General features: G+C 48.6%; 1 protein-coding gene across 1 annotated transcript; it reads left to right on the forward strand.

Annotated features, from left to right (window-relative positions):
• Positions 1–1250: 1250 nt before the first annotated feature.
• TFRC (transferrin receptor) lies at positions 1251–17686 on the forward strand. Its single transcript, XM_058843630.1, has 19 exons — positions 1251–1398; positions 2888–2958; positions 4954–5167; positions 5751–5970; positions 6166–6309; positions 7026–7122; positions 7484–7606; positions 8809–8904; positions 9061–9200; positions 9582–9751; positions 10062–10181; positions 10777–10862; positions 10972–11035; positions 11356–11423; positions 11791–11858; positions 12247–12328; positions 13257–13481; positions 13951–14091; positions 14372–17686. Exons 2-19 carry the CDS (start codon positions 2926–2928, stop codon positions 14612–14614), a joined length of 2334 nt encoding a protein of 777 aa, XP_058699613.1. The 5' UTR covers positions 1251–1398; positions 2888–2925; the 3' UTR covers positions 14615–17686.
• The last annotated feature ends 626 nt before the right edge of the window (positions 17687–18312 follow it).

Here is an 18312-nt window from a genome sequence, read left to right on the forward strand (position 1 = left end):
CGTCCATGCCGAATTTCAGGTCTAGTTAATCCCCCTTTTATCAGCACAGGAATGTATTGCTTTTCACCAAACATAATCCTCTTTGCAATCATGTGTTCTGCCAAACTACAAACTTTCTGCTCCCATCCTTCTTTCCTGGGAGAGGATTTGAGGCAATAATCCCGGCCTACTGATTAATTTTTCTAATGAGCAAAGAACAAATGAGCACAGTACTGCAGGACACGTGCACACACGAACCTTGAAGCATTCCCGAGTTGTGACATGCTTTTGAGGGATGCTCTGAGCTGAAGGACTGAGGCTGGAAGCAGTGACCTTCTCTCACAGTGGGCCACAGGCAGCCTGTGTCCTGATGTGGGCTGTCCATACTTCTTGTGGTTAGGGGCTGGAAGTCATAATACCTGCCATGCAATAATATATAATATAAAATAGCAACACAAGGAAAGGCACCTCAGGCATATCTGCCCATTCAGATCTAAAAAGGCAGCCCTGAGCACGTGTGACTTGCTGGGACCTGAGGATGCTGAGAGCTTCCCAAGCCAGAGCAAGTTCTCTGTCTGGTTTGCACCACCCAAGGTGGAAAACATTTTTCCTGTCCTCATCCCTGAAAATGCTGAGAGGATGGGAATGCTGAATCTGTGACCCACTCCTACTGCGGTACAAGCATGCCTTCCCACAAAGAGCTGTTAACCTCATCTCTCTGCCCCACTTCCAGCCCTTCCTGTGGGGAAGCTGGGATTTGGTGTGCACCCAGTGAAACACATGCCACTTGGCAAGTGGCTCCTCCACCGTACCTAAAGGCAAATTATAAAGCATGCAGCTTCATTCTTTATAAAGGAAGCAGGTCATAGCGAGGAGGGAACCAGTCTCTTCTATCATGCCTACACTGAGAGGATTAGAGGAAATGGCCTTTAGCTGAAATGGGAGATTCAGATTAGGTATTAGAAAAATTTTTTTCACTGTTAGGGTGGTCAGGCACTGGAGTAAGTTTCCTAGAGAGGTGATGTATTCATGATCCCTGGAAGTGCTTAAAAGGTGCCTGGATCTGGTGCTGGGTTACAGTGGGTTGATGTTTGGACTGGATGATCTTGGAGGTCTGTTCTATGATTCTGTGCTTCCCTGCGTTCCTCTGGGCAGCAGGGCCAGGCAGGGCGCAGAGCAGCCACCCTGAGCTGAGGGGGCAGCGCGGCCAGGCACACGGACCCGCGGCCCCAGAGAGAGGGACGTGCCCACTGCAGTGTGCCGAGTGGCGGAGCGGAGCGGGGAGGCGGGGCCCGGCTCTGCCGATCTCGGAGATTGGGGCGTTCCGGGCGGCGTGGGCCGGGCCTGGGCCGGCCGCGAAAGGCGTTGACACTACGGGCGCCGCAGATCGAGCCCGACGCGGCGGGGGAGCGGCTGCGGGTGAGCGGGCACGGGGCCGCGGCGGGAGCGGCAGGCCGGGGAGCGGGGAGGGCAGGACGGAGGGAGGGCAGGACGGAGGGAGGGCAGGACGCGGGGAGGCGGCGCGGAGCCGGAGGAGCGGCGGCGGGCGCAGGGGCCCTGGCGGCGGCACGCGGCCGCGCCGCATGTGGCGGTGCCCGCTGACCTTGAGGGGAGCGCGGCCCCGCGCATCGCCCGCGGCTCAGACGTGCCCGTCGCCGGCCGCCTATCGCCCGCACCGCTTATCTGGCGGTCCGCAGCTGGGCCCTGTGAGCGATATCGGGGCCGCCCAGCCTCGCGGTGCGGCTGCTCAAACGTGCTCGCTGTTCTCTCTTCTCCTTGCCTTATTTCTGAAAGATTGGGGCCTTGCTGGAGGGCCTCGGGGAGGCATCGCGTACTCGGCCAGCATCCCTGCCAGGTGCGATGCCCGCAGGCCCTTTGTGCTTCCCTGCGCCTTCCCGGGTTTCCTTTCAGCAGACCCTCCACATGCTCAGTCCACTCCTGCCCTGGTGGGGGCCTGCGGCCTCAGGTTGTCACTTGGGAAAGGCTTCTCAAATCTGTCGGGTTTTTCATCTCCACGTGTTCTTGCACTGAATAAAAGGTGAAATAAGAAATGGCCACTGTTAACCTTTGATCTCTGAATAGAACCTTGCAGACTCCCAAGTGTAGAGCTAATCCACGTACACCTGAAGACCAGAGCCATTACTTAGCAGCGCTGCTTGAGGGCATACTCAGGTTGCTTGTTCCCAACCTCGGCATCTGTCTAGTCACTCACTAAATTGCAGACCCTTTTCAGGAAGAAATGGAGAAGTAAATCAGTTGCAATTCATCTTTCAGATATGTTTGCCGTTTACAGAGAACGGAACTTAGAATTTTAAAAGTTGCTGAAATTATTTTGGAGAGATGCACTTAGTGATTTTCAGGGACTTTTCAAAACAGAAATTGCCTTTGCAAAGTTGTAGAGAACATAGCCATGTAGGAGGGATGTTCATGTTAAAAGTGTTTGGTCAGGGTTGGAGTTTGTGCTGCTTTGCCTTTTGGGCTTCTGACACTTCCTTCTGCCAATTGGACTCTTCCTGACATTGAGACAGACCCCAGACACCTTAGATATCTGGAGTCCATTGTCACAGTTGAGTAAATGCCTCTTGCCAGCACTCCCTGAATGGAGATGTTCCCACCATTAATAAGACCCTTGGCTGAAGTTAGCCATTGGAGACTGTATTCCTCATTTATACACCTATCACTGCCCAGAGTTGAACAGAAAGAGTTGATGTGTTCATTGGAGCTTACAATTGCCGTGGGAACTTTCAGGTTGCGTTCAAGGTTGATGGAGGTTCACTAATGTAGTGACTTTTGTGGAAGTTTGTACAGAAAATCCACGGGCAAGCAGTGGCAGTAACTGACCTCAGCCATATGTAATGTGGTGGTGGGAGAGCAGCCTAACCTGATTTGTTATATTCTGAACTTCTAGGGATTTGGTGAAGTTGGTTTGCATTTGTCCAGAAGGCAATGGACCATGCCAGAGCAGCAATCTTTAACTTGGTAAGACATAAGACCCCGATGCTGTTTGTCTCTTGGTGGGCTGACGATACTGCAGAAGAAAGGTTCAATAACATCTGTGTATGAGATTGTCTAATATTCTTTTTATATTTTTATGTGTAGTTCATTATCTACTTGAACATGCATGGATTATAGAATTGAGTATAGCTATCCTGTGCAACAGGTGGCTGTGTTGATGGAAGTGTATGAAAGATACTTGATGAGTAGTGAGCTATATTTATTCAAAAAATATCACTACTTATCAGTATTGGAGAAGATGATGAATCCAAAGCAGTGTTAGGTGCTGCTGTGTGGGTGGTGAGCCAAATGTCACTGCAAATAGCTGGCCATGATAAGGAAGTGGCTCAAGCTGTTCGGTGCTGGTGGGGTTATCAACTGCTATCGTGTTTTGGATCTCTGAGAGCTGGTAAGAAAGGGGGGGCAGACCTTGAACAAAGTTGCAGAAGGAAGTGCTGCTGAGGAAGCCGTTCAAATGTCTACTGGGACAATCAGCATGTGTTCTATTGTTACTTGGGTGGTGGGAATTCAAACAAAAGTCCACCTTTTGAAAGCAACCTGTGCTTGAAACAAATGTGCAGGAGGAGATACTTCTGAACTTGTTCAGCCAAGCCTGCAGGTCCTAGAGAAGTTGGATTGTGAAATGGCCCGAGGCTAGGACTGCAAGTGTGGTGGTTTGGTCTCTGAACAAGAATGGAGGATATGTGGGGTTGGAGCATGTCTTCTGTGTTAGGACATGCCTCCTCAAGTGGCATGTGAGGGAAGCCAAGTTGTGGAGCAGCTGAGCAGGGGGAGTGTTAGGACAGACTTCGGTGTTGCCCTTTCCAAAATACGAGCAGGCAGCCACTTCACTGTGGGTGGTGTGGGTCAGAGTGGAGCTGTGGGTCTGAAACAACATTGGTTTCTTTTGTCCAGGCAAGCAGATACCTGGTCTCTTCACTTCTAGCTCTGACACACAGTTTGAGAGTGAGCTGAGAACTGTGGATGAGCTGCTGAGAACTGTGGATGACCTGCTGAGGTTGTAACAGGGCTTAGGTGCTTGTTACCAGCTGCTTCTCCAGTACAGAGGAGAGTGCTGTTCCCAAAGCTATTCCTTTGGCCTTTTAGCCAGTTTCACTCTACTCCCCAGCACAACCATAGCTGCAGGCAATTTCAGCGTTTCTAATGGAAGCTGAGTGGTTCAGCCAGTGCCTGGCTATGCCTGGAATTGAGTTAATCTGAGCAGCTGCCTCGTGCACAGGCTGCTGTTCTGCAGGGGGCTGGGCTGTGCCTTGCACCTGTTTAGAAAAGTGGGCTCCAGACTGGAAGCTCTGCTTGGACACTGGTAAAAACCTGTCAAACAGTGCCGGTTGTTGGTCGGTGCAAGAGATGTAGCCTCAGTTTTCATGAGGTAGCATAATGCCCATGGGTCATCTCTCTTCAACCTGGCTGCTCTGTAATACTACCATATGTGTAATAGTGTAATTTAAGGGTAGCCTTAAGGGAGTTTAATACAAAATTATCTGGGTGTTGGATGAGAGTATTTACATCAAAGTGGATGTGGCTGAAAGGCACAGCCATGGACGGTTGCTTCCCCTTTCCTGTCTTCATCAAAGTGTAAATTGTCCACATTCAAGCCTGATCTGTGCTCTGCTGATTGAGACCAGGAGTTTCTGCTTGAATCGGCCTCAGCCGTGGGGTCACATGGGAAATGCCGATGCCATTGGCTGCTTCATATCTGTAACAGACTCCAGGCTAGACTCTGATCAGTGTGGCTCCAAACTTGTGTAGGGTAAATGGAATCTAAATAGATTCTGGAGAGCCTGAGTGTGTCTGAGTCTTAACTATGTTTAAAGCATCCAGCTTGACTTGCTGATAGACCAAAGGCTCACTGCACTGGAGCAGCTGCAGATGGACCAGCAGAGTTTGGGCTGGAGCACAGGTGCAGGGACTGTAGGCTGGCATAGCCAACTCTTCCATCACATGACTGCCTTTCCACAGTTTGGTGGCGAGCCAACATCATACACACGCTTCAGCATTGCCCGGCAAATGGATGGAGACAACAGCCACGTGGAGATGAAGCTGGCTGCTGATGAGGAGGAAGGAGGGGAAATTGGGAGACCAGACCACCTGCATGCCAGCATGCCTCCTCCACGGAGGAATGGCAAGAACCTCTGCTTCATAATCATGGCAGCTGTTCTCCTCCTTTTGATTGGTAAGGAAGTGAGGGAGACAACTTCATGAAGTGGACTCTGGAATTGAACATAATCCGAGGTTGTTGATATGAATCTGTATTGTTTTGGGACATAATTCAACAACTGGGATCCAGGCCACAGCCTCTTGTCACCAAGTATGTCTAGCTCAAACTTATGGTACAGCATTAGCAGAAAGAATTGTGATGTTTGATAGTGTAACTGTGACTTAGCTGAAGTGAAAACTGGTCCATGTCAAAGTTTTGGTTTTCCCTCCATTAACTCCTAACACATCTGTAGAGATGTGGGTCAACAGATGAGTAAAGCCTTAGGTACTTGTCTCTTAAGGTTTTAACAATGCCACTGGCCTAAAGTGAGCATTCTCCTTCCCAAGTGGTGCTGGAGGAGCTGCCAAGTGCAGGATCAGATTTACAGTGCCCTTAAAACATGCCAGCTCAGGCAAAATGTCAGGCTGCATATTTCTATCTGTCCTTGGGTAAGCCAGCTCATCAAAAATGGTGAGAGCATGCATCTTAAGCTGTGAAGCTTGTGTGGTGGGGTTCAGTCATCTTCTGCAGCACAAAGAAACACCTATTCTTTCCACAGGGTTTCTGATAGGCTACTTGAGTTATCGTGGACGAATGCAGAGGGTTAACAGGTGTCTGGATGGAAGTGGCAACTGCGAGATGACTCCTACTGCATCTTACTTCTCAGATGATGGAACAGAGGAAGAAGAGGTTCCTGGACCACGTATCTTATACTGGCCTGATCTCAGAAACATGTTGACAGCTAAACTGTCAGCTTCACGTCTTGAGAACAACCTGAGGTAACAGTTCCAGAAAGTTTATCTAGAGCTTTGAGAGAGGTGCAGCCTGTGAACAGAACTTGAGCTTATTTGGAGAATAAGGGCCTTATAGGTGATGTAGGGTGGCATGTTTTAAACTCGGGCTTAAATGGCTTTGCACGCTGCAGTGCAGCCTGGTGCTGTAGACTAAGCTACACATGTATCTGTTGCCTACAGGCAGAGAGAAGGTAAGAATTCTTTTGAAGCTGGCAAGACTGAAGATGAGAACAATGCCAGACGCATTCATGACCAGTTCACCAGCTTCCGTTTGGATGATGTGTGGAATGATGAGCACTACGTTAGGCTGCAGGATAAAGGCAGGTATGTTAATGAAGAGATGCACATCTCGTCCGTATAGCATGGGTACCTGGAGTCCTGAGCAAATGTGTGATTCCTGCTGAAAATGATGTGAAAATTGTGAGCCAGTTACCACTCTACAAAGTCAACCTCAGTCTAGCCAAGGAATAACTGCTCCTGCCTCTTCTCAGGCTTTATAAATCCAGAGGGTCTGGTAGTAACACTCTGGATGTTTCCTAGGGCAGCTGTTTCCTCCAAGTATGCTTAGGAAGTGGAGACAAAACAAACTTGAGTGAAAACTTGGCTGAAAGGCAGATTTCCTGTGTCTAAAACTGCTAGCACGGGTGACTCTGTCTTGTCACCCAGACAGAGTTGCACAACTGGCAGTGGCTCCTCCAGTAGCTCAGGAGGGTGTCAACCGGCATTGTGTTGTCTGAGAGCTCACACCTTCGTGTCTTGCTTGCCCCTTTTTGTCAGGGGAAATGAGTTTGCTTAGCTTCTTTTAGGAGGTGACTTGGAAGCAGAAATTCTTTCCACTACTTGTCTTAGAAATCGGCCTTCATTAATGTCTCTGACCAACTCCAGAGACTCTTGCATGGAAGTACTGGGATGAGTCTGCCTGTTTCAGGTTCCATTGTCTTGATCAGAATTGTTAGAGCACAGACTGAATACACTCAGAATACTGAGCTAATTAAGTTCTTGGGTGAAAGAGTATAACGCTGTCTCTCTATGTTTAACAGTAGCAACAACCAAGTGTCCATTATAGAAAATGGTCGAGAAGAGTTGTTGGAGAGCCCTGATGCATATGTGGCATACAGCAAGAGCGGCACAGTTACTGTAAGTGACTCCAGGAGGATCCTGGAAATGTGTTTGTACATTTGAAAAATAAGTCCCTTGAAGATACAGAGTGTATAAAGCCCTCCCCAGTTAAGAGAGCTGAGTGGGGTGGTCAGAGTGGGGAGAGGAATGGGCCCACACAGTATTCTTACTGCAGCAAGATGCAGGAGTAACTTTAAACTTCCCTGCTGGAATCCAGACAGGAACCTTGGCAGAAGTGCTGCTCCAACAGGCATCTTGTACTGGATCAGTTTACATTGGTGAGCTTCAGCTCCCTACTGTTTACAGTGACTCTGTAAGCTGTTTCAGGTATCTTACTGACTTAGGAGTGCTGCATTCATAACCAGTGTTTCTGTTGCAGGGCAAACCCATCTATGTGAACTACGGGCAGAAAGAGGATTTTCAGAAGCTCCGAAATGTGGGTATTCCAATGGAAGGAACTATAATCATCTTCAGAGCTGGAAAAATAACCCTTGCTGAGAAGGTAAGCAGTGTCTGACCCAAAGCCTGGCTAGACTTGGCAACAGGAAGCTATGCTTCCTACTCTGAGGCACAGAGATATGTCTGTCTTCAGGTCTGTAGAACTCATGTATGTAGGATTGTTCTGCAGGCCTGGTCTTGCTTGTTTGCACTAAGGCTCCACATGCAGGTCTGGATACTGAGGCTGAGCCAAGCTTGTTGCTGTTCATGGTGCCATTCTTCTTGGCCTCAAGCAGTTTGCTGGAACAACCAGGCCTCTGGAGTGGTGGGGCTGGGAGGCAGCCTGGGAGCAGAGCTGGCTAATGTCACTAGATACAGCCATAAGGCTGCTAAAAGCAGGACAGCCTTGCCTCCAGGACACCCCTTGCTGCTGTAACCAGGTACTTTCAAAGTTTGGCTGTAGTGTGCCATTTAGGCCCTTGCTGACTGTTCCCTTGGACCACATGGCAGTACTGGCACTGTGTGTGCAGCTGGTCACCTTGCATGCTGCTGTAGTGTTCCCTCTATAGAGAATAGAACCAAGTAGCCTAAAGGATCCAAGTGTTTCTGTATGCAAGCCTGTTCCATACCTGATCAAGAGCTGCCCCTCAAGTGGGTGCTTTTGGGCGGGCTGTGGCACAGGACCCTTTGCAGTTGGACTCAGACTGTCTGCAGGCATCTGACAGAGGCAGTGCTGGAAAGTGCTTCCAAAAAATGTGATCACTGGTTCTTCAGTCCCTTTCCCACTTTTTGAAGTGGTGTCTAGCCTTACAAGAGTGTTTGTACCAGTGGCATACCAGAGCTGGGCTGTAGGTGTGTTATAAAGGGACCTGGCTGGTCCACTCTGCCTCTATTTTCCATGTGAAGATGAGCCTCCAGTGGCTGCTTGTCTTGAGACTTAACGTCATCTTGGGAAAACAGATGGAGCATAATCAAAATTAAATAACATTAAATTTTAAGCTGCTCCAGGAGCAAGTATGAGCTGAAAGAATCATAGACTGAGACACTGTGGTGTGTCCTAACTATTCAGAAGAATGTTAGACATGCCTGGAGTAGGGCTGAGCTGCTGGGATTCAGCTGCCTTATGTACCGGTCAGGTAGCTGTTATAATCTGTTGTGGAGTTGGGCACTGAGAAGCACAACCCTTCACACCGTTACTCCATGTTCTTGCCTGGACTCCCCTTGCTTGCAGTGCAGATGTGCAGTTATTGTTTCTCTTTGCTACAGGTTGCAAATGCCAGAAAGGAAGGAGCAGTTGGTGCCCTGATGTACCTGGACCCCTCAAATGGCAAGAAGGCAGATTCATATGTCCCCTTTGGACATGTGAGTATGTAACTGCTTCCCCTGTTTGTATTGGAGAACCTCTGGCTGTGGGCTGCAGCCTGGGGCAGTTCTGCAGGCCTCTGGCTCAGCAGCATCCTTGTGTAGATGAAAACTGTGGGATTCTGGTGAGATGAGGTCTTCTCTTGCTTCTCACAGGCCCACCTTGGAACTGGAGACCCTTTCACCCCAGGCTTCCCTTCTTTCAACCACACCCAGTTCCCACCAGTGGAATCTTCTGGACTACCTCATATTCCTGTTCAAACTATCTCTAGAGAAACAGCAGCCAAATTATTCGGGTAGGTGTTTCTCCTGTGTTGCAGGCTGAGGTGCTGTGGCCTCTTGCAGGAGTGAGGGTGGTGTGAGATGCTGTGAGACAGAGAGCTCTCTGCTGCTCTCTGCTGTGTGTAGCAGGGAGCATGTTCTGGAACTGGCTGGAGAAGAGTCACTTGTGTCCATGTCTCATGTATTAAAGATTCAACTTAATCTAGTGTTGGATTCCTCTTGGCCTCTATATTCTACCCCTCCCTGCATAATTAGTGGTACAGAACTGCAAACTCTCTCCTAGGCAGGCCCTGAACAAGGTTGCACCTGCAGTTGCAGGTGTGCATTTTTCACACAACAGCTAAATTAGGTCAGAGCTGGATAATGAGTTCAAAGGATCTTCCTTTTTCTCTCAGAAAAATGGATGGAGAAAAATGCCTTCAGGAGTGGACATCTGGTATCGTGGGATGTAAGGTGACAGTGAGCAGCAGCAGCAACATGACAGTGAAACTGACTGTGAACAACATTATGGTGGATAGGAAGATTCTGAACATCTTTGGTGTTATCAAGGGATTTGAAGAACCAGGTAACAGGAGCTGTATTGTGGCTCAGTCTTGAAAGGAACCCTTCCTCTTCTGTGGTCATTGGAATGTGACAGCTGCTCCCAGACAGATGACAGTTCTTTCTCAGCAGATCCAAGGCCTGCCCCTGAGGATCAAAGAGAAATCTGAACTGTGCTGCCAGGGAAAGGCTAAATGAAAGCACTGAGTGTGCCAGATTCAGGGATCAGACTGCAGACTCTCTCCCTAGCACAGAAGCTGAAAGCTGCTCTTCTCATAAGTGGTATTTGCAGTCTGAAGCTTGCAGCTCAGGTCTTGATGGTGTCTCCTTTACAGATCGGTACGTTGTGATCGGAGCCCAGAGAGACTCCTGGGGGCCAGGAGCAGCCAAGGCTGGTGTTGGCACTGCCATCCTGTTGGAGCTTGCCCAGGTGATCTCGGACATGGTGAAAAACGGTAAATATTTGTGAACAAAAGCACAAGGGTGGGAGGAGATGCAGGTCCAGCTCTCTGTTACCACTGGAGAGCCCAATTTCAAAGCAGTCCTTAAGAAGGTGTAGGGAATCTGACAAAGCTTCCTGAGAGGCCATTACTTGTCCAATACAACTTGTCTGCAGTGAGCATTTGCTTCCCTGGGACTGCCTGCCTATATCTGGTGTGGCTCAAATACAAGTGTCCTTGGATAACACAGGACACAGACTTTAAACTTGAGCTGTCTGTTGGACAGGCAGGCCTGAAGTGGGAAGTGTCTGAAATGTCTGACCAGCTGGAGCAGTGGGGACTGCATGGTGGCAATTAGTGTGAGCACACATGTCTCCAGGGTTAATTTTGGGCTTAGGCAGCTAAACAAAACAGTGAAAATGCAGACAGCATTGTTCTCCTGCGCAGCTCTGCAGCATGTGGGGGCAGGGTACAGTGTCCATGCAATGTGCGCATTTCTCTGCAGCAGTGCTGTCTGAGGAGTGGGCAATTCATCATCCCAGGCCCGCAGTGCTAATCTGCATCTCCATGGGAGAAGGGCAGACATCTCAGTCTCTCTCTGTCTTTACAGATGACTACAAACCACGGCGCAGCATTATCTTTGCTAGCTGGAGTGCGGGAGAGTATGGAGCTGTGGGTGCTACCGAGTGGTTGGAGGTAATGGTTATTTATTAATAGAGTTCTGCAGGATGGCTGTGCAGTTGTTCCAACACATTCTCGTGTTGGACTGCTACTGCTCATTATTAAAATACTTGTTTTGTTCTAGGGGTACTCCACCACGCTGCATGCCAAAGCCTTCACTTACATCAACTTGGATACTGCAGTCCTGGGTAACCTGCTACTCTTTGAGTTTCTTGAAATTGGATGGGACTAGAATAGCTTGAACAGACGTCCCTTAATCTCTAGGAATGGGGCTGTGCCAGAGGTGGCTGGGGGGGGTGTTTGGCTGAAGACTGGCATGACTCCATTTATTCTCCTCCTATCATTGAAGCTGGGAGGCTGATACAGCCTAAGCCATGAGGAGTCAGCTCTGCTAAATCCCAGTAGACTGTCCTGTGCCTGTTGAAAGTCCTTTGAACAACTGGAGCAGGCAGCTCTAGCAGTAGTGGTTGATTGTGCCAGTATGTCAAATGCCCTTTCATTTTTGCAGGCTCCAGACACTTGAAAATTTCTGCTAGCCCGTTGCTGTATTCATTGCTGGAGGCAACTATGAAGAGGGTGAGTTGGAGGACCTTGGTCTGATCAAGGTGACTCTGGTTTTAAGGAGGAACTGAAAGCAGACAGAGCTGTGCCAGGTCACTTTGCCCACTTGACACCTTCTGAGGAGAAAGACCCATTTAGGAGAAAAACCTGGGATGTTCTGAAGGGCCCTGTCTGAAATCAGCTGGGCTCTGGAAATTGAAGTTCACACATGCAGAGTCTAAAAACAACAAATGCCACAGCTCAATGGCAGATGTGTCAGTGTGGAGAAGTGCTAGGGGAGCACACCTGACTCTGGCATCTGCACAGCAGTGTAAGCTCCAGGATGGGTCTGGAAGCCCAAGCAGAGGTCAGAACAAGTGCAGTGACTGTCATCTCTGTGCAGGTAAAGGACCCCGTGAATGATTCGAGATACCTGTATAGCAGAGTTGGCTCTGACTGGATAAAGCGAGTGTAAGTATTCTCATCAATCTCTTTGGGAAAGCAGATCTCCATAAAGGAGCAAACAATATGGATTCTGCTGTCTGGGGTGGGCTCTACCTTCTGAAGTGGGGTCAGGCAAGCCTGAACAGTACAGCACTAACTGTGTTGCCCCAAGCTGGCTGAGGCAGCCCAGACACCTTCCTGCAGGACAGGAACAGCCTTGTACTAAGGTCCTTGTCCTTGCACCTTGTTCCCTGTCCAGTGGCAGGGAATGGACAAGTAGGACCAGGGATTTGGCTGGGACTCCTTCAGTCTTGTCTAGAGCTCTGCTGGCTCAGAACTTCAATTGTAGGGCTTGTAGCTTTTCTCCTAGGATGTCCAAACCAGTTAGTAACTACTCAGTGCTTATCTTTTGCAGTGTTCCCCTTGATCTGGATAATGCAGCATTCCCTTTTCTGGCCTACTCGGGAATTCCAGTGGTTTCCTTTGGTTTCTACGATGTAAGTAATGTGTGCTTGCCTGGTGTGCTCATTCCATGCAGACTGCTGTAAGGGTATCTGCTCTCCAGGATGGCAGAGCAAAAGGTTCTGTCCAAGCTCAATGTCCTGGCAAGACCCTTTCAGAGGGAGGAGGTGCAGCCTCTGGACCTGGTGGCTGTGGCAGTACTTGCTCTCAAGACTGCTCCTGGGACAAGGCTGGCCTACAGACTCTGTTCCAAAGTACTGAATACTTGCAGGTTTTTGGGGAGAAGGGTCACTTGCTTTTCTGGAGGCTAGCATGTCAATGAATCAGAAGCTAAAAGCAATAGAAAGATGTCAAGCTGTTGCTGCATCAGTAAAAGACTGTTCTACAGCCTGCTGGTGAGCAAGCAAAGGGCATTGTGGAAGCAATATCATTGCCCAGAGCAAGTAGTTGCATCAAACTGTTCCAGCCTGCTGCTATAGCTTGGGGATAACATCAGTGCAGTAGCCTGTCCTGTTACTGCAGGTGTGCAGCTGGGAGCCATAGTGATAGCAGCTGCCTCTCTTAGGAATGCTTGGGGTATGTTAGTGTCAGACTAGTTTCACAAAAACATTTGAGTTATCCTGACAGGAAGGGTTGGAGGGTGCTGCAAGCACATATCAGACCAAGTGGTGAGATTTGCCCCCCTGCATTTTTGCAGTGAACTCTGAGGGGATAAAGGTCTGTCTGTCTTTGGGTCTAAATAACATGCAGAACATTTTGCTGGTCACTGGAAGCTGTCAGGGATGACGTACAAGAGCTCCATTCCCTTCCCAGTGCTTTGGAGTTTTGCCACTTGAGTCTTTTCTGCTTAGCAGCACAGGGAGATGGGATGTTGTGGAGGTAACAAGTTACCTATGGTGGGAGATTAAAAAAGTCTAACTGGAAAAGCATTTTTGGCTAACTTCAATACCTTCTTTCTTGCAGGAGGATGATGAATATTTCCTTTTGGGCACTACTATGGACACTTTGGCTAACCTGAAAGAGAAGACTGACAAGTTGTATCCTCTCATGCTTTCTGCTGCAGAAGTTGCTGGACAAATAGCTCTCAGGCTGACCCATGACCATGAGCTCTTCCTGGACTTTGATAGATACAGTGAAGAATTGCTATCATTCCAGGAGAAGCTTTGGCACTTCGATTCCCATGTGAAGGTTAGAAGGACTCTGAGTTCACCAAATCCCTGATGATCATGGGTCCATGTGCTAATAAGGCCCCATGCCAGTGGATACAGCAGGGTGGACACTTTTCCCCTTTAGATGTAAAACGGTAGTGAAGTGTGAACAGAATTGATGTTCCTTATGGAGCAGTGCAGGCAGAGCAGCTGTGGCAGACAGATTTAGCTGATCTGGATGTCATGAGCTCTTGAGGAAATGGATGTGAACAGTTTCTTCTCTGGTTATCATTCACAGCATAGTGCAGCTTTGCATCTCATTTAAAGGTCTGCTGAAAATCTGCAAGAAACTGTGGGTAGGGAGTGACCTCAGAAGAGCCTGCCAGGAGCTTGTTCTGCTACTTGGCTAAACTGCCAAAAAAAAACCCAAAAAAAACCCCAACATTTTCTTTTGTTAAGAGAGCAGCAAAAGAAGAAAATCAGGTTTGCTAACAGCTCCTCCCTTGCAGGCACTGGGGCTGACCTTGAACTGGCTGTATTTTGCCCGTGGAGACTTCCAGCGAGCTGCAGATGCACTGAGAAGAGACATCGCAAACAGTGACAGGGAAAACAGGATTGTCCGCAGAGCCCTGAATGACAGGATGATGAAGGTGGGTATCTTCAACTGGTTTTTCTTCCTTCACAAAGGAAGAGAGTGCTGGCTGGGATGGGCCTTTCCCTAAGGGGCTATGGGCACTGTGCAGACTGGTGTCTCTTCACTTGCATAGTGGCAACATGATGGCTTGCTCACGAGAGAGGGTCTGGCCCTTGCTGAGCTGCTGTGGGAAAGGGCTTAGTGGGGATCAGAGGTTAGCAGCTTGTGTTGGGGCAGATAAGGAAAGAAAAGCTTGGGAGGTGGGAGTCTAACACTAAATTTGTGCCTCTACTCAGGTGGAATACGACTTCCTCTCCCCATACCTCTCACCGAAAGATACTCCCTTCCGCCACATCTTCTTCGGCAGAGGCAGCCACACCCTGCAGAGTCTGCTGGAGAACCTGGAGCAGCTGGCAGTCAACAAGACCAGTGTGGATGTGAACGAGCTGAAAGAGCAGCTGGCCCTGGCGACCTGGACCATTAAAGGAGCTGCCAATGCTTTAGTGGGCGATATCTGGAATACAGACAATGAAATCTAGACACAGCAAACACCTGGATTACCCATCTAAGGTACAGGAGAGCTGTGTGCTCTCACGGGAGCACAGCTTCCTTTCTGGCCCCAGCCCCAGCAGAGGGCCTTGCTGTGTAGATCTAGTTCCACCTGTAGCAACACACACTAACTCCCTGTACCTCAGATTAGGCATTGGCATGATTTTTAAATGGCAGCTTCTTGCAGACTTCCAGTACTTTAGATATTGTGAAACCTAAACAAAACCCCCTGAAACCTAAGTGAAACCCACTCGCTAACATGGCATTACTTTCCTGTAGATATTCTGGCAACAAAACGTTTTTGACCAAAGTTGAGCATAAAATTTAAATCTCACCTTGAAAAATTCGCAGGAAGCAGTTTTAAATTTGTTACTAAGATTACCATGAAGTCTTCTCTGACCAGGCTCTCACCTAACCACAGTCCAAACCGGTCATGTACAGCTGCTTATGGGGTTTCCTGCCTCCAGTGTACTTAAAAACTAAGAGCTCAGGTGTTTCCTGAACTGGTACTTTGACTGGGGAGGTACCTCATCTACTCAGGCTTTTAATTGTTGGCCACCTAAACCTAGTAACAGAACAGGGAATGGATTCCTCTGAACACTGATAATGAGGATCCCTTCTCTGGCAGGAAGCTGCAGAGAGCTGCAGTTCAAAAATTAAACAATGTAGTAATAGCCCACAAGTGCTGGATTATCAGCAAGCTCTGAAGTGCTCGGCCTGCCTTTACTCAACAGCAGGGTCCCAGTGACATCTTGCTTCTGCCAAGGCAGGTTATCAATACCCAGGGAAAAATGACCCAAAGATGATTCCATGTCCCCTTGATACTCTCAGCTGGCACCTCAGCAAGTCCTGCAGCATTGAGAAATGGCTTTAAACTGGCACTTCAGACCTTGCTGCTCAGGGGCCTTGTGTGAAATCGAGTATCTTGCTCGCCAAACCCTGTTTGACTGATGTCATTTTGCAGGTTGGCTCTTGTTTGGCACTGAGATAGATATTTATTTCTTTATTTATTTATCAGTGACAGTGTTCACTATAAATGGTGTGTTTTTTTTATAGAAGATAATTATCGGAAGCAGTGCCTTCCATAATTATGACAGTTATACTGTCGTTTTTGAATAAAGCAGCATCTGCTATTACAATCGAACATGATACTGGAACTTTGCATTTAAAATAATCAAAATAAGCCCTTCAAAAAGTTTTGGAAAACTAGCAATTAAGCTTTCTGTGGCAAAAACACCCCTCTGGAAGAAACTTGAATTTGCAAACCTGGTAGTGAGTCTCCAGGTTGTGCTCCAAAGCAATCCTTGAAATACTGAAAACCTGGGTGGAAATTCCAGTACTAGAAATGTGTCTTCCTTGCAGGGTCTGTGCCTCTCTGTGGGCTTCAGACTTCTTCCTGCTCCCCTTTCTGGATGCCATGTGCTTTCCCAGGGAGCACAGCTTCCTTCCTGGCCCTGGTCCCAGCAGAGGGCCTTGCTGTGTAGCCCTAGTTCCACCTGTGGCAACACACAAAAACTCCCTGTACCTCAGATTAGGCATTGGCACGATTTTTAAATGGCAGCTTCCTGCAAACTTCCAGTACCTTATGTATCATGAAACCTAACTGACATTATCGGGGGCAGTGTCTCCCATAATGTGTAAAGAACAAGGTAGTTTTTGCCTACCACAGTGTTATATCGGAGGCAGTGACCTCCATATGTTGCACTATGGGTGTACGTAATTATCGGGGACAGTGTTTCCCATAATTGTTCTATGCTTATCACGCAAGGTCATCTGCGAAGCTTGATGGTTAGTATCTAACATGGATTAATTTCCTGCAGTCCTATTTTTTCACTCTCCTGTGGTGATGCAGATATAAACGTCAGTCTGTTAAGTACATCCTTAGACTCTTCCTTCTCCATAGGCTGAACTTTTTCAAATAGCTATGCTGTCTTGAATTGGCTTCCTGCCTCTAGTCACGGGAGTGGTGCTTGAGTGTTTAGTGGAAACTAGGCTAGTTAGACTGTGTGCTCTGTGGTGTGCTAAACTTCCTTCAAATTAGTGACAGAGACCTGAGGAATTAAAGGTGAATGTAGGGCTTGGGGCTGACAGCTGTCCGGAGGGCTCTGGTCACTGCTCTGGATGGGTGCATGTAACATTTTGAGAGGCTAACCTGCTGTGGCACTGGGAGGGTGCTGGTGTGTGTGCATGGGCTGCTCACTCTCCAGTTCTGGCTGGAAATTCCAGTCTTGCCCCCTTGGGTGTTTCATGGAGAGAGGAAAATCAGTGGCAGCTTTCTAATGGTGCCGCTCTGCTGTGTGACCTGAAGCTGAGCACTGCTGATGTGTGACACCTGCTAAACTGTGCTGCTTGATCCCAGTGGCTGTTGCCAGCCCTGTACTTCACAGTTTGATCTGGCATTTGAACCTAACATGCAGCTTAGTTTTAACCTAAACTCTGCAATTTGATCTGGCATTTAAATCTAATGTGAGCGAGTGACCTGAGCCCCAGCAGTAGTCCTTGAGGGAAAGAACACCGTTCAGCTGGAGCTCCACAAGGAATGGGCAGGGACTGGCCTCCAGCCTAGTTACTGAGCTCAGTGCTCACCAGCTTGGAGGGCTGGATTTTCATCAGTCTCTAGAAACCTGATGCCCAGGCTTGTGCAACTTGTTGCTCTTCCTTAACTTCTCTTAACTCTCTAATTTCCTACAGCCCTGTCTGTTTTAAGTGTTTCCTAGTGACATTTCCCTGGATGGCATCTAAGAGCTGCTGTCTGGAAATCCTCACGGTGGTGTTTGCATGCATCTTGATGTCAGACTTAATCTTGTGCTTTGTAGTCAGCAGAGAGAGACAAAAGACAGCTTGTCTCCTGGCTAGGCAGCACAGCCGTGACTACTGGGATGTTGGGATGCCTCACTCAGTGCTGGCATCTGACTGTTGTGGGGTGCTAAACTGTTTCTGGATGTTTCTGGATATTCTGCTGTTTGCTTGGAAAAAGTATTTTTGAAGCTTGAACACTCAGCTTCTTTTGTGGCGTTCTGGATTACCTGCTGTCTGCTTTAATAAAGATTTTGAAACTTGAACATTCACCTTCTCTTGTGACTTCTTGCAAAGCCATGATGCTGTTGTGGTATTGTGGCCATGGGTGAGCTTGGGCAGCTGGAGGGAGGCTGGTGCCCTGTTTCCATCAGGGCTGGTATGTAGCAGCTCCAGGAACTTAGCTCATGTGCAGTAGCAAGTCTGAACAGCAGTGCTGCTCAGCTGAGCCCTGCCTTACCACAGACAACTGCAATAATGACTCTGGTAATGAGATGGAGGAGCACAACTGTCTGCAAGCCCCCAGACCTTCCCCTCCTTTCAAGTCCTACTTCCTGTCTCTGTCACAGCATTGACTCTGAAAAGCCTGTGCTGTACACATGAAACGTCATGTCTTCCCCAGCTGTGGCCTTGCAGGTCTCTGGTGAGAAGGTGGCTGGATGAGCCTGTGGGTGGCTGTGTCCCAGGAAGCCAGCACTTCCTCCTGCCTTTGTCCCTGCCCCTCATCATCCTGGTGGTCCTGTGGCCAAGCAAGAGATGCAGATGTGGATACTGCTTAGAGCCTAGGGCAGCTCTGGAAGGGCAGGAGCTGCTTATTCAGCCCCAGAGGTCTGCCCAGGTGAGACTGCACGGGTTTGGGGCTCTGCATTTAAATATGTTCAGTTTCTCTCTG

Source organism: Poecile atricapillus, chromosome 8, assembly GCF_030490865.1.
Source record: "Poecile atricapillus isolate bPoeAtr1 chromosome 8, bPoeAtr1.hap1, whole genome shotgun sequence".
Classification (NCBI taxonomy): Eukaryota; Metazoa; Chordata; class Aves; order Passeriformes; family Paridae; genus Poecile; species Poecile atricapillus.

Coding starts and splice junctions, on each gene's coding strand:
- TFRC (XM_058843630.1), top strand. CDS start 2,926: ATGGACCATGCCAGAGCAGCAATCTTTAACTTG. Junction 10,182..10,776: donor CTCGGACATGGTGAAAAACG/GTAAATATTTGT, acceptor CTGTCTTTACAG/ATGACTACAAACCACGGCGC. Junction 11,859..12,246: donor TCTGACTGGATAAAGCGAGT/GTAAGTATTCTC, acceptor TATCTTTTGCAG/TGTTCCCCTTGATCTGGATA.